The sequence below is a fragment of the Acanthochromis polyacanthus genome, chromosome 5 (genome assembly GCF_021347895.1).
Source record: "Acanthochromis polyacanthus isolate Apoly-LR-REF ecotype Palm Island chromosome 5, KAUST_Apoly_ChrSc, whole genome shotgun sequence".
Taxonomy (NCBI): domain Eukaryota; kingdom Metazoa; phylum Chordata; class Actinopteri; family Pomacentridae; genus Acanthochromis; species Acanthochromis polyacanthus.
Genome location: NC_067117.1, coordinates 43,115,512 through 43,131,313, shown reverse-complemented (window position 1 = coordinate 43,131,313; position 15,802 = coordinate 43,115,512). Strand labels below are relative to the sequence as shown.

Below are 15,802 nucleotides of genomic sequence, written 5' to 3'. Positions count from 1 at the left end.
TGTGCCATCACAGGTCTTTTATCAGGAACAGAACATATAAAATGTGATTTCTCATCAAAAGTAAGCTCCAGCTGTAGCAGCAGTTGTGCTATGTAGACCTGTTCTTTTTTAAGAACATGATTTTTGCTTCTAAAGGCCTAAAACTTGAACTCTTAAAAAGGCAGAAGGTACCACAGTCTGTGCCTGTTGCTCTTTCTTGCACTCTTTCTGTCCGTTTGGTCTTTTGTGTTTGAAAATGGTGATGATCATTATGTCACTACTAACTTTGTGTGTAGTGCACCATCACAATAGCTTCTTTTCAGCCCACTGCCTGGCTTTGAATCACGTGAATGGGCTATTTAGCTTGCTGCTGATAAACTGATGTTTGAATGAGTCACTTTTTTTGGTCATCCATGCCTTCATCATCATTTGCTTTTGCCTTTGGCTGGGTGTTGAGTGCTTTGATAAAAGTCATCATCCTTCATGTCTTGTCATCCTACAGCTGGTAGAAAGTGGACAGCCTGGTCCTCATACACATTATTAGCTGTTATAGCGGTCTACCAGTTCAACAGGCTTTGGCTGAGGATGGAAAGAAAGAAGGATGTATTTGTTGTGTACCTGGGCAGTGGTTTTAATTCTTCATGAAATCTGAATGTGAACAGACAGAAAATGGATGATGAGACTGATCTACCCCTGTTCACTGAGGTCAAATCTGAAAGCTTTGACAGTAAGGTAGAGAGTGGCAGGAGGCTGCGAGCACTCCTCCAACCATCATCTGGCTTTCATCATCCTTCTGTTTCCATGACTGTCAGAGGATGATTCTTTGGTGGCAAAAGACAGGACAACTGGGAATACCTGTCTTAATAAAGGAAGGGAAATGTGAGTAGGACTCAGAAGTGGGATACATGGTAGAAACTGTACATTTATTCAAAGGTGTTTGTACTGAATCTGTTCTTGTAAAATCTGGAGCTATTGTTTCATCTTCTAAAAAGCACGAGCTGCTTGAAGTAAAACTAAAGTTGTTGGACTTTCCCTAACATAACTATTAGAAACTATTAAAAATATTCTAAAAAGTATAGTGATCCAGAAGCATTGTTGTAATGTGTAACAATATAACAATAACATATACACAAGGCTGCACAGTGGCTCAGAGGTTAGCACTAAGGAGTCGCAGTTAGAAGATCCTGGCTCACATCCCGGCCTGGGATGTTTCTGCATGGAGTTTGCATGTTCTCCCTGTGCAGCGTGGGTTTTCTCTGGGTCCTCCAGCTTCCTCCCACAATCCAAAGACATGCTGAGGTTAACTGGTGCACCCTGACACATCGCAAAGACTGCTCACAGGGAGTGTTCTCCCGGGTTCCACACTCCCCGGATCCAGATCTTATTGATCTTCTGTGAGATGGTCCAGGATAAGCCTGATCTAGATAGAACACCCTGCATCCCACAGGACCCACAGAGTTCATTGCTACCATCCCGGTGCCACAGGACATCCCCAGAGGTCCTGAGTCCATGAACCACTAGGTCAGAGGAGTTTTAGCAGCATGAAGGGGACCAACACAATATTAGGAAGGTGGTCATCATGTTATGCCTGATCGGTGTGTTTTAACTCTGTTAAGACACATTCTACACTTATACCAATTTACCGGTTATCTTGACAAATTCAGGATAAAGGACATTTCCATAGACCTAATCTTAAAAAACAGACAATAGTGATCTCCTACTTAGACATTTCATTCATGTGTTGTCTTTGGATTGCTGTTAAGCAACCATATATAAAACTTAAGGCACAGATGCCTCCAATTCCTGGTAAAACGTCATGCTAAACATTAAACTCACTCGACCTCACAGCACTCACCACAACCAAGACCTGCACTATTCGACTGCTGAGTAAACTGCAAGAAAACATCAAGCTGGCTCACATGAGGCTCAAGCCAAGCAAGTCCAGCAGCATTTCCATCATCAAGGGGAAACTTTCAGACTATCACTTTCACATTGGTGATGACTATTCTTCTGTCTCGGAGAACCCTGTGAAAAGCCTAGGTCAGTGGTATGACGCCTCCCTCAAAGATAAAGAGCAAGTAGAACAGCTAAGGAAGGAGGTAACCAGCAGCCTGGTGAACATAGATAGAACCAGACAAGACAAAGGCAGCACTCAGACATAAGGACATTGTAGGCCAAGTGCAGCAGGAAGGAGGTGGTCTTGGCATTGGGCCTAGCACCCCAGCCTGGAACAAGGCCACTCCATCCCAAAGACACAAGCTTGTGATGCAGGAAGTACGGCAGCAGGAGGAAGCAGACAGGTGCACAAAAGCCATCGTGCAGTCAAAGCAAGGGCAGTGGATGACATGGGAAGGAGTGGAAAAGAGGAAGATCTCTAGTCCAGAGCTGTTGGATATGGAGACGTTTAGAGTGAGCTTCACCATCAAGGCGGCCCATAATGTCCTACCACCTGCCCAACTCCAGCTACACCCAAACACATCTTAGTGGGCTGCAAGACCAGCCTTGTTCAAGGCCGTTACACCCGGCTGCTCAGATTGATTGGAAGATGGTGGTAGACCTGGACCTAAAGTTCTGCCTCCCACCTGAGATCACATCCACCAACCTGCGACCAGACCTGGTGCTATGGTCAGCTTCGCTCAGGCACGTCTACATCATGGAGCTCACAGTGCACTGAGAGAACTCAGTAGAGGAGGCTTATGAGTGCAAGAAGCTGACATATATGGAGCTTGCCCGCGATGCAAAACAGCGAGGCTGGAAGGTGAGGATCCGACCAGTCAAAGTAGGCTGCAGAGGATTTGTAGCCATCTCGACATCCAGGCTTCTACGGGAGATGGGAGTAAGCGGGAACGCCCACCGGCAGGCGATGAAGGACCTCTCCAGAGTTGCTGAAAAGGGAAGTCAGTGACTGTGGAGGAAGAGTAAGGACTCCACCTGGGCCTTCAAATGAGTAGATGGCATCTAGGTGGTGAACCTGGGATGCTGGGATTCACTGCTGAACCCTCTGGAGGTGTCATGGGCCTATCAGTGGAACACCGATAAAGGAGGGCATCCCCTTGAAAACCCAGAGGATGCCCTCACTCACTGGACCATCCCACAGACTCTTAGGTGTCTCATTTATGCAAGAAGGGATATCAACATCTAGTCCTGCACAAAAGATCATTTGTAGACAGAGTGAGGTTTAAAAAAAATAAGTTTGGAATTGCCTGGAACTTGTGCTGTGGAAATGTACATTATCCTGTATTTTTCATAGGAGCTACTAAATGCAAGTAATTCCACAGTTTTGACTCTACTGTTAATTCAGACTGTCACTATTATTTGATAATTTATCTTGTTCTCCTCGTACACGAATCTAGAGTATTACAGTGCTATACAGTAAGGACATGAGGAAGAGGACTGTGAAATTATGTTTACACAGTAAAGATATTTGCTGACATTTTACTTTTTAGCAAAATGTTTTTTTCCTGATGTTGAACCATCTTAAAATCCAAAGTTAGTTTCCAGATATTACAGTAGGACATTGATGCAGAAGAATGTCGACAGTAATTGTTTCAACCCATCACATTAATGCTCTTTTTTACAATATGTTGTGAAATTCATAGGAAGGGTCAATAAATCACACAACTGTTGGTCCCACAGCAGCAAATACTGCAGATTGGAACTCGCAGTGCAAAAACTAGTGCATAGGAATGCAGCATGAGGGGTTAGGATAGGGTGCTAGTGCATACACGTGGCATTAATCCAATAAAGACCAGTGACTTAAAAGTAAAGACTTCAATAAGAAGCTTTAAAGACCTTCATGCAGTCATTTTTGTGCACTAACCTGAAAATGTTTGGTGCGCCGCGTTGTACTTAATGTCATCCTTCGCACAGCACTGCCTGACGTATTCTGTAAAATGAAAGGCACACCTTCTTTTGTATTGTACATTTTCTTTGGCTGGTTTGAGGACTCTCTGAATAGCATGGCTTTGGAATGAGTTCTGTTGATGATACCAACCCTGTGAAATGGTTGATAAGCATAGTGCATGAAGCCACCTCCTCTTGCTGCCTGTCACTGCTCATAGCTCGGCCACGTCATGGCAAACACATCCTTCCACCAGAAAGATGCTGGCTGTTTTTGAGTGTTTTCTCTTTTGACTTCAGATAAAAGTGTGAGCTTGTGAATAATTGAGACAAACAATGCTTTGCGATCCTGGCCCCTGAACAAAGAGGGCGATGGCCCAATGGCCCATTTCCATCCTACCAGGTGGAACCATCATGCTTAGAGGCCTGTTCATGAGCCTGTTTAATAGTGGGGGATCTGAGGCTTTGCCTGAAGCAGCACCTGTTCCTTGTACTCCTATTTTTGTTCATTCCCCATTTTTGATGAGGTTTCTGCTAAATTATGCCATTGAGAGAGAATGTAATCTCAGAGTCATCAAAAAAAGGAAAATGAACCAGAATGTGTCAGCTGAATTGAACTTGTTCATAGAGTATAATGACTGAACATCTGAAACTACTTCATGCGTCTGCTTCAATACTGCAGAGAGTTGAATGAATCTTTCTGTTGGAGACGGGCACTGCATTGTTATCAGTCTCAATTTACTTTAACAACCCTGCTATCAGCCAGAAAGACCAGCCGCCCTACCAACCATTGTGATGCTGTGACTTCTGCTAGAAAGCACAGCTGTTACTGTGGAACGAAGCCACCCCCCCCCCCCCCCCCCCGGAGTGTCATTGGCCCCTTTCTTGTGTTTCCAAGGTGACAAGACGGTGAAAATTGTACAGGTGAAACAACAGCCCCCCATTAAAGTGGCGGATCTGATCGCAGGCGCCGAATACCACCTGAGGGTTTACTCCCATGAGCTCAACAGCGTCAGCAGCAAATCTGTCAGCTTTAAGACCAAACCAGGTGAGACCACACCTGGCCAGGTGGAACCAGGGTTCCAGCCAGGTGGGCTACTCTGGGTGCACGTGTGTCACTAGTAGTATCTACAGTTGCTCAGTCAATGCTGGGTGAGTTATCATGGTTTATTTTTTATACATTGCATGTTCTTCCAAAAGTAAACTCTGTTCAGTCCCACGAAGACACCCTCTACATGTGGATGCATCCAGTTTCAGCTCGGTTGTCTTTTTTCAGTGGAACTTGCAAACATTCCTGTAGTTTTTCTCCCAACTGACACATTCTCTTCTGTGGAGCAAATAGGTTGGTTGAAACTCTTCTTAGTGTGTCTGCACAAGATATGTATGAAATGATAAATGATGGTGCACAACGTTGACTGATTCGGCTTCATTAACTGGGTATTTAGCTCCTGTATATGACTGTAACACTAACTGGACCTGCCATATGAAATTTTAGAAAGTTTTTACTTTAGACTAAGACAAACCTGGCTTTGTTATGTGGAAACAAATCTTCATCAGGACCAGATGGTCTCAGTAACAGTCACACGATTTGCAGTTCTCAATTAGCCAAAGGGTGCTTATACTCAGTGGCTTCTAATAAAGCAACAGAGCTCTTTGAGTCATGTTTGAGTGATGTTCTTCAACGTAATGTGGCTAAGGTTGTGTCCATCTTCTTTTCTATGGGTTTATTGATTAGGACAGCTGGAATTCCCTGCCATGATTTTTTACTATCATTAATTTTCATCCCACATGACAATATGTCAAAGGTCAAGTCAACTGTTTATGTGCAAAAAGGAGATGCCAGCAGCCTTCTGTACAATACGGGGTACGATGTGTTGACAGGCAGAAACAAATGCAGCGAATCCGGTCACGTTTTTTCTTAGTTTGGTAAGTAGTGATGGTTCAGAGGCAACAGCTGGTCATGGTAAATCTACTGAATGATTTTATTGACAAAACATTTAGTGCATATAATAGAAAAAGTTAACTTGTCATACACCTAAAGCGTTGGCTGTGGGTTGCCCGGATAGCTCAGGTGGCTGAGTGGGCAACCCAGAAACAAGAGCTATAGTCCCATTAACAGGGTCTATAGTCCCATAAATAGGGTCTATAGTCCCATAAATAGGGTCTATAGTCCCATAAACAAGAGCTATAGTCCCAGCAACAGGGGCTGTTGTCCTATAAACAGGGGCTGTTGTCCTCAACGCAGTGGCCATGGGTTCCAATCCAGCCCATGGCCCTTTACTGCAGGTCTTTCCCCAATTCTTCTACCCATGTTTCCTGTCTCTCTCTCCACTGTTCGATATATAATAAAGGCCAAAAAAATAACTTAAAAAAAAAGCAATGGCCCTTAATGTGGCCACGGCTATAGGAGCTAAAACCCTCAGCTATTGGGACTTCCACACTCACAACACTGTTCTGCTTGGAAAGTGCTATATTTTTTAACACTATTTATTTCAGCTGGCGTATGAAGTGGGATAATGAGATGTTGGTTCGGTGGACATCTCTGGGATGAGGACAGATTGTCTGGTGTGTTGGATCTGATTCACGGTGGTCCAGAAATCACTCACAGCTTTTCCACTCTTCTGTCTCTTGTGCCCTTCCCTGTGTGTGTTCTGTATCTGTCCTCAGCCTACATAGACCACGTAGACATCGCCACTCAGGGCTGGTTCATTGGCTTGATGTGTGCCATCGCCCTCATCATCCTGATCTTACTCATCGTGTGCTTCATCAAGAGGAGTCGAGGAGGCAAATACCCAGGTAAGGCTATAGAGACCCCAGTTCCAGAAAAGGTTTTTCCACAGTAAACTGATGTTTTAACTTAAAACAACCATAAATACTTTTTTTTTCATTTCATTTCATTTCATTTCATTTATTCTTTTCCATGGTAATGCGTTAAAAAAAAATCAACAAATGGATACAATTTATAAAGCACAGAATACGCACATCCCATGTACAAGAACAGGAGTAGGATGAAGAATAAGTCTTTTTAACTCCTACCCCAGTCTTTTCTGCTGATGACAAAGTTCAGTATGCCAAATTCCTCTAAGTACTTGAATTTTTTTATTGACAAATAATTTGCCACAGTAATCAGTAACAAAGCATCCCATTCTATTCACAGAATTATGAATATCGATGGCAGAGTGCCGCAATGATGGGATTCAATTTTCTGCAACAACTTTTACTTTTAGCTCAGATTTAAACTTTTGTTTGTCATTGCCAATACAGCAAAAAAATATGGAAATAAAAATCTTCGTCAATGTTCAGTTTTGTATATTGTTTAAGCAACTGCCATAGAAAATAAAACTACAGGTCATCAGGCACTGACACAAGAAGAAAAGCCCTCAGAGAGCAGTACTCTGCCAAGGCTGCTCAGTCATTGTAGGAGAAGTCCTGATAAGTCCTCAGCAGTGGATTTGTAGTAGGATCACAATCATGTGATCATCAGCAATCAGCTGATGTAGTGTTCACTTGTTGTCATGGTTACAGTGGCACCGTGCTGCTATCTGGCAATGATACAGAAATCTTTAACAAATCCATGGATCCAGACTATAAGCTGCATCACTGCCTAAATCTAATCACTTGGTCCTTGTGTCATTTCCCTGAAGATTTCATCCAAATTCATTAGTTTGTTTTAGAGTAATGTTGCTGACAGACAGACAGACAGACAGACAGACAGACAGACAGACCAACGCAGATCATCACCTAATTCTGCTGCATTCCTTGGTGGAGTCGCAAGTTGGGTATTTGACACATCAGAATCTAAAATGTGGGCATTTGGTTGTTTTTTTCAATGTTTCACTCTTTTTTTTTTTTTTTGCTCTTAAACAATTTATAACATACATTTTTAAAATGTGACCTTTTTTTGTTCAGTGAAAAATTAAAAGCAGCGATACAACATTTATCCTCACCTAAAGTGTGTCATAATGTAATGACTTAGAAGAACAGAAATCAGAGTTGTGGTCATGTTTTACAGTTTCTATAATGTCTAGGTGGTGGTTTCGTGACTGGTTTGGCCATGGGTCTGGGTAGGTGCAGTCCAAGTTCAGAACTAACTGCCAGCGAGGAACTAAGTCATCTAACGACTATAACAGAACAATGATGGACAGGAACAGACTAATGAGAGGAGCTTACATTCAGTACTGATGCACCTTCTAAGCCTAAACCAATATTATACAACTTTAACTCAAACAGATGTGAACATCTATTTAAAAGTGCACTGTGTTCCAGATGCATCCTACAGTATACCAGATAATACCAGGACTACTGAAGAAGCAGATCAGAGAACTGAAAAGAAATCATAAGCTATTGAAATAAGTTTTTTTTTGTTTTCAAATGCTAGCAGTTGAATTGATGACTCTGAGTAAACATCTTGTAAAATGTCCATTATTTTGCTATCTATCATGATGATCTGTGTATTTATTGTACAATTCTTTGGATGACAAAAAATATATTCAAAAATAGAAAATGCTGGTTCTGGACTGATTGCTGTTTGATCCAGATATGGGCAGAGATCTGCACTTTGTAAAGTCCTCCATTAGGGTATAAGTATGGAACTGGGACACAGTGTTAGCTTGGAGAACACTAAATCAACATATGAGAACTAACTAAAGGTTTCCATTTTCAGATTAAGTCCAGAAACCTCCTAACCTGTGGATATTTTTGTCTGTCAAATCTAACAATAATAACAGTGGAGCTCACAGCAAGATACTGAAAATGTCTCTACTGTCCTTGTGTTGTCAGTGCGTGACAAAAAAGATCTCCCCTTGGACCCAGTGGACCAGAAAGACCAGGATGGATCCTTTGATTACCAGTAAGTAGAAAAAAACAGCCTGCTGGCATGTCTACTGTATGACCAACACCGAGTTAGAACGCTGGAGACACTTTCTGGAGGGGTTCAGGGAATAAGCAGCAAATGGAAGCAGTATTTACGTAACTTCAGCTTTCACTGGCTTTTCCAGAAGGCTCTATAGATACATCTGAAGGTCCGTTTCATGCGCTGATCCTCAGAGAATTGTTGGGTTTCTCTTAATATTGCTGCAGAGTCTTGACCCTTCTACATGAGGAGCCCTGAGGAGACTAATATTGTGTATTGAAGCTGTAGGAATAATGTTGCTCTAAAAGGAGCTCTTGAAGTGCTGCTTTGGACACATCTTTCAGTTATGGCTATGCGATGATGTTTCTATCATGTGTCTCATATGGACAATGAAATAGATCTTTGTTGATTACAGCTGTGTTGTGTAACTGGCTGAACTGAAATGACAAAAGTGATTATAAAATTATATAAATAGATCACAAAGACAAACACAAGAAAGATGTAACCTTTTACAACCCAATGTCAGAACACAAAAAACACTCTTCTGCTATTTCTGTGGACAGCAGGAAAACAAAACAATATGAAGATAAGACATTTTGTGTAGCACCGGACTAGTGTCTTCATGTAACGTTCTACTGAATCTGGACATCAGTTCTTAAACCTGCTTGTTCAGGGAGCAGATACTGCAGTGGACTTTTAGAAAACATTTACTTACTATAAGATGGCATTTGTCTACATGAAAATGCAGCGTGTAAAGTCTAGAGCAGGATGTGTTGGTAAGTGATGTCTTTTCTGCTCCTTTCAGGTCCCACTGATCACTGTGACCTCTTTCTTCTTTATGGAGAATGAGTCTGAATTCTGTCTGCAGCCTACTTTGACTAAAAACATGCTGAATTTAACCTGCTTTTTAAATAGACATAACTCAGTCTTATAAAAGTAACTTTTTCGCTTTAATTGCGCACATTTTAGCATGAGAAAACACCTCTGAGTTTCATTACTAACCTTGGAAATATAAATGGCTGCATATTAATACATATAACAGCAAAGACTATCATTAAGGAAAACATGTAAATACAGCACTTAAAAATTAGATAGCTGTGCTTTTACATAAAACTGCAGTGTTTGACACAGCAAGGCCTCTGATGGCATTAACATTTGAAGGGTAATTTTAACAGAGGTGGGGGCAGCATTTATTATCACCAGAGTGTTCCGTTGTGTTTAACACTGTGTGATTTATCTGTCGCTTTGTTTATTAATCAGCAGTGAGTCTAACATCAACCCCTCTCTTACAGTCAAGGTCACTGCTGTTCTCTGATTCTAGCCCTGACTCCATCTAACCTGTCAGCTCCTCTCTGCTGTGTGTGTGTGTGTGTGTGTGTGTGTGTGTGTGTGTGTGTGTGTGTGTGTGTGTGTGTGTGTGTGTGTGTGTGTGTGTGTGTGTGTGTGTGTGTGTGTGTGTGTGTGAAAGAAAGGATTTACGTGCTCGTATCATGTGGAGCTTGTCCTCTTTCCTTTCTCTTTCTCTGCACCGCCTCTTCCTCGCTGTCTCCAATGTTTCCTCACATCTCGTCCCTCTCTCTCCCTCACGCTGAAATGGGTCATCTGTCCCTGACAGGAATGAAAACGAGAACAGGTACCTTGGTTTCGGCACGGAATCTCTCATAGCCTGCGCATGTCGGGGGCAGCAATGTTTCCTCTGAGGTGGGGAGGGCAGAATGGGGCTGGATAAGGTGAAGTTTGTTTGAGGGGAACAAACCAGACAGTCAGCCTGCATCGTTGGCTCTTTGGTCAGTCTGCAAAGAGTGAACACTTTTCATTCATGATGTCAGCAATGTCAGTCCAGCTTAATGCACTATTAGAGCTATGACATCATAGAAGATAGTTAAACGCCATAGCAGCTGTATTAGGCCTAAAGAGCAGAAAATGCACAAGACAACAAGACAAGCTGTGGTTCCTTAAGACTGTTAAACAGTCGATTCAAATACCAACTGTAACCAAATACTGTCCATGTCAGCAGTGACTGTATGATCAGTGAGGTTGATTTAAAAAAAAGCGTTTTGTGTTTTTAGTTTGATTGTAAAACTGACTGATTTATTAGTACTTGATTACTTGAAAATTACAGGTCAAAACACACCAACAACTGGACCTATATTTGGATTTCTGTTACAAACGTGAAGCTTTAAGAGTTAATCTTCGTTTTTGTGAAGCTATAGTTTTAACAAAGCCTGCAGACAGACAGACAGACAGACAGACAGACAGACAGACAGACACCTCCCAGAGTGCTAAATACTCTGATAGTTCCTGCCACAGTTGATGTCTGCAACACCACATTTCACCATAATCACACACACACACACACACACTGATATATATATATATATTTACACTGCTCAAAAAATTAAGGGAACACTTTTAAAAAACATCATATTTCAATGTGGGGGGAAAACGAACTGGATATTTACATTGATATGGACTGGATAATGTGTTAGGAATGAAAAGATGTCACATTGTTTGATGGAAATGAAAATGATCAACCCCCCAGGAGGGCTAAATTCAAGACACTCCAAAATCAAAGTGAAAAACTGATGTGGCAGGCTGGTCCATTTTCTGAAATTCCTTGGCAGCAACTCAAAATGGTATTCAGTAGTTTGTATGGCCTCCATGTGCTTGTATGCATGACTGACGATGTCAGGACAAGCTCTGAATGAGACGATGGATGGTGTCCTGGGGTATCTCCTCCCAGAACTGGACCAGGGCATCGCTGAGCTCCTGGACAGTCTGAGGAGCAACCTGATGGTGTCGGATGGAACAAAACATAATGTTCCAAAGATGTTCTATTGGATTCAGGTCAGGTGAGCGTGGGGGCCAGCTAATGGTATCAGTTCCTTCATCCTCCAGGAACTGCATGAGTTCTCTTACCACATAAGACTGGGCTTTGTCGTGCACCAGAAGGAATTCAGGACCACTGCACCAATGTAGGGTCTGACAATGGGTCAAAGGATTTCATCCTGATACCTAAAGGCAGTCAGAATGCCATTGTCCAGCCTGTAGAGGTCTGTGTGTCCCTCCATGGATATGCCTCCCCACACCATCACTGACCCACCACCAAACCGGTCATGCTGAACAATGTTACAGGCAGCATAACGTTCTCCACGGCTTCTCCAGACCCTTTCATGTCTGTCACATGTGCTCAGGGTGAACCTGCTCTCATCTGTGAAAAGCACAGGGCACCAGTGGTGGACCTACCAGTTCCTGTGTTCTATGGCAAATGCCAGCCGAGGTCCACGGTGCCGGTCAGCGAGCACAGCGGGCACTAGAGGACGCTGGGCCCTCAGACTACCCTCATTAAATCTCTTTCTGATTGTTTGATCAGAGACATTCACACCAGTGGTCTGCTGGAGGTCATTTTGTAGAGCTATTGCAGTGCTCATCCTGTTCCTCCTTGCACAAAGGAGCAGATAGCTGTCCTGTTGATGGGTTGAGGACCTTCTACAGTCCTGTCCAGCTCTCCCAGACTAACTGCCTGTCTCCTGGAATCTCCTCCATGCTCTTGAGAATGTGCTGGGAGACACAGCAAACCTTCTGGTAATGGCACGCATTGATGTTTCATCCTGGAGGAGTTGGACTGTCTGTGGAACCTCTGTAGGGTCCAGGTATCGCCTCATGCTACCAGAAGTGACTCTGACCCTAGCCAAATGCAAAACTAGTGAAAAACAGTCAGAAAACATTAGGAAGGAAAAAAATGTCAGTGTCCTTCACCTGTAAACTCATTCCTGTTTTGGGGGTTGTCTCATTGTTACCCCTCTAGTGCATCTGTTGTTAATTTTATGAACACCAAAGCAGCTGAAACTGACTAAAAAGCCCCTCAGTTACTTACTGACCAGATCAGTATCCCACATGTTTGGCTGACTTGATGCAGTACTTAGATTAAAAAGTATTCCTTTAATTTTTTGAGCAGTGTGTGTGTGTATGTATATATATATATACATATATATATATATATATATATATATATATATATACAGTGCCTTGTGAAAGTATTCGGCCCCCTTGAACTTTTCAATCTTTCGCCACATTTCAGGCTCCAAACATTAAAATATAAAATTCTAATTTTTTGTCAAGAATCAACAACAAGTGGGACACAATCGTGAAGTGGAACGAAATTTATTGGATATTTTAAACTTTTTTAACAAATAAAAACCTGAAAAGTGGGGCGTGCAATATTATTCGGCCCCCTTGCATTAATACTTTGTAGCACCACCTTTTGCTGCAATTACAGCTGTAAGTCGCTTGGGGTATGTCTCTATCAGTTTTGCACATCCAGAGACTGAAATTCTTGCCCATTCTTCCTTGCAAAACAGCTGGAGCTCAGTGAGGTTGGATGGAGAGCGTTTGTGAACAGCAGTCTTCAGCTCTGCCCACAGATTCTCCATTGGATTCAGGTCTGGACTTTGACTTGGCCATTCTAACACCTGGATACGTTTATTTGTGAACCATTCCATTGTAGATTTGGCTTTATGTTTTGGATCATTGTCCTGTTGGAAGATAAATCTCCGTCCCAGTCTCAGGTCTTTTGCAGACTCCAACAGGTTTTCTTCCAGAATGGTCCTGTATTTGGCTCCCTTCATCTTCCCATCAGTTTTAACCATCTTCCCTGTCCCTGCTGAAGAAAAGCAGGCCCAAACCATGAGGCTGCCACCACCATGTTTGACAGTGGGGATGGTGTGTTCAGGGTGATGAGCTGTGTTGCTTTTACGCCAAACATATGGTTTTGCATTGTGGCCAAAAAGTTGGATTTTGGTTTCATCTGACCAGAGCACCTTCTTCCACATGTTTGGTGTGTCTCCCAGGTGGCTTGTGGCAAACTTCAAACCAGACTTTTTCTGGATATCTTTGAGAAATGGCTTTCTTCTTGCCACTCTTCCATAAAGGCCAGATTTGTGCAGTGTACGACTGATTGTTGTCCTATGGACAGACTCTCCCACCTCAGCTGTAGATCTCTGCAGTTCATCCAGAGTGATCATGGGCCTCTTGGCTGCATCTCTGATCAGTCTTCTCCTTGTTGGAGGTGAAAGTTTAGAGGGACGGCCGGGTCTTGGTAGATTTGCAGTGGTCTGATGCTCCTTCCATTTCAATATGATTGCTTGCACAGTGCTCCTTGAGATGTTTAAAGCTTGGGAAATCTTTTTGTATCCAAATCCGGCTTTAAACTTCTCCGCAACAGTATCTGGGACCTGCCTGGTGTGTTCCTTGGTCTTCATGATGCTCTCTGCACTTTAAACAGAACCCTGAGACTATCACAGAGCAGGTGCATTTATACGGAGACTTGATTACACACAGGTGGATTCTATTTATCATCATCAGTCATTTAGGACAACATTGGATCATTCAGAGATCCTCACTGAACTTCTGGAGTGAGTTTGCTTCACTGAAAGTAAAGGGGCCGAATAATATTGCACACCCCACTTTTCTGTTTTTCATTTGTTAAAAAAGTATAAAATATCGAATAAATTTCATTCCACTTCACGATTGTGTCCCAATTTTTGTTGATTCTTGACCAAAAATTAAATTTTTATATCTTTATGTTTGGAGCCTGAAATGTGGCGAAAGGTTGAAAAGTTCAAGGGGGCTGAATACTTTCACAAGGCACTGTAACTGTGGTCGCCAGCTGTTATTTCACCACTTCCCTGCCATCTAACTTAACAGAGCCCTGCCAGTGTGATGTTATAACGGCAGAGCTCTCGGGATAGCAGGGTGGCGGCTCCTGGGCGAAGGAGGGTCTGGACGTTCCAGGTGGCGATACGGGTCCTGAGACGAAGGTTGATCCGTACTCGTTGGTCAGGGGCAGGCTGGGGTCTGTTACCATGTTGGGCAGTCCGGCTTCTTTTTCTGATCGGTTTCGTAACAAAAGGGGGGTTTCTCCTGGGTGGGTTGTTAGCCCTCCGCAGGATAGTCGTTTGGTGGGGCTGCCACCTCACAGCGTACCGACACACTGGGGTCTTTGTTTGTCTGGAACCTACCTGGAGACCGTCCTGCCAATGGTGACCCTACCAGGAGCGAGCTCCAGACGGTATCGCTCTCCAGGATCACTGGAACGCACAAGCCCCCTCGCCACATCAAGGCCAAGACCCAGAGGGGGATATATATATATATATATATATATATACATATATAGATAGATAGATATGGTGCTTCACGAATTTATTTGACCACGTATCATAAAAATAAGGAAATACAAATATTTTAGAAATCTTTCTGTTATTAGGCAGATAACAAACTGGACCAACTAAATAGTCCTTATTCACACATATTCACCAAAAATCTTAGTATTTTCTATGACCTCCTGTGGTCCTGATAACAGCTTCATTCTTGCGGTCGTTGTTTTTAAGAACTTTTCAACAGTCTCTTTTGTTGTTGAGTTCCAGATAGTTTCTCGATGTTCCCAGAGATTTGTTTTGAATGAAACTTTTGTGCGATCTATTTTTGAATTCAATAAATCCCAGATCTGTTCAGTAGGATTCAAGTCTGGACATTGGCTTGGCTGGTCCATCAGTTCCAGGACTTTCTGCTTGGGGTCCTTGTCTTCTTGGTAGATGAACTCACCACCAATCAGCTTCGATCCAGAAGGGATCCCATGATGCACCAAGATGTTTTGGTAGAACTTGTTCATGATACCATCCATTTGAACTAATTTGTCCATGTCGTTTCCACAAATGGAACCCCATAGCATAATGGAATCTCCACTGTGATTCACTGTGGGTGTAATGCATCGAGCATGAAAACGTTCTCCAGCTTTTCTGTGGACAAAATCACGACGATGCTGAAAGAAGAGTTCAGACTTGGACTCATCCATCCAGACTACCTTCTTCCAGTCATCTACAGTCCAGTGTTTGTGCTCCCTGGCAAATTTTAGGCGTTCTTGGATGTTTGAAGCCTCAATAATGTCTTCTTAGCAGCTGTTCTTCTTTTAAGTCTTGTTCCTTCAGTCGTCTGCTGATGGTCAATCTGTAGACTTTCTCAGATTCTGATCTAGAAGCATTAATCTCTGGCTGAAGATCAGCAGTGGTTGTCCTTCTGTCTCTAGGACTTCAAATCTTGAGGTACCTGACATCTGCTTCAGATAGAGTTTGT

General features: G+C 42.8%; 1 protein-coding gene across 1 annotated transcript in view; it reads left to right on the top strand.

Annotated features, from left to right (window-relative positions):
* nfasca (neurofascin homolog (chicken) a) overlaps positions 1-15,802 on the top strand; it is a 114,143-nt gene that overhangs the window by 84,767 nt on the left and 13,574 nt on the right. The window contains 5 exon segments of the mRNA XM_022210803.2: positions 4,718-4,867; positions 6,487-6,615; positions 7,848-7,883; positions 8,599-8,668; positions 10,287-10,304. Coding sequence (XP_022066495.2) covers positions 4,718-4,867; positions 6,487-6,615; positions 7,848-7,883; positions 8,599-8,668; positions 10,287-10,304 — 403 coding nt within the window.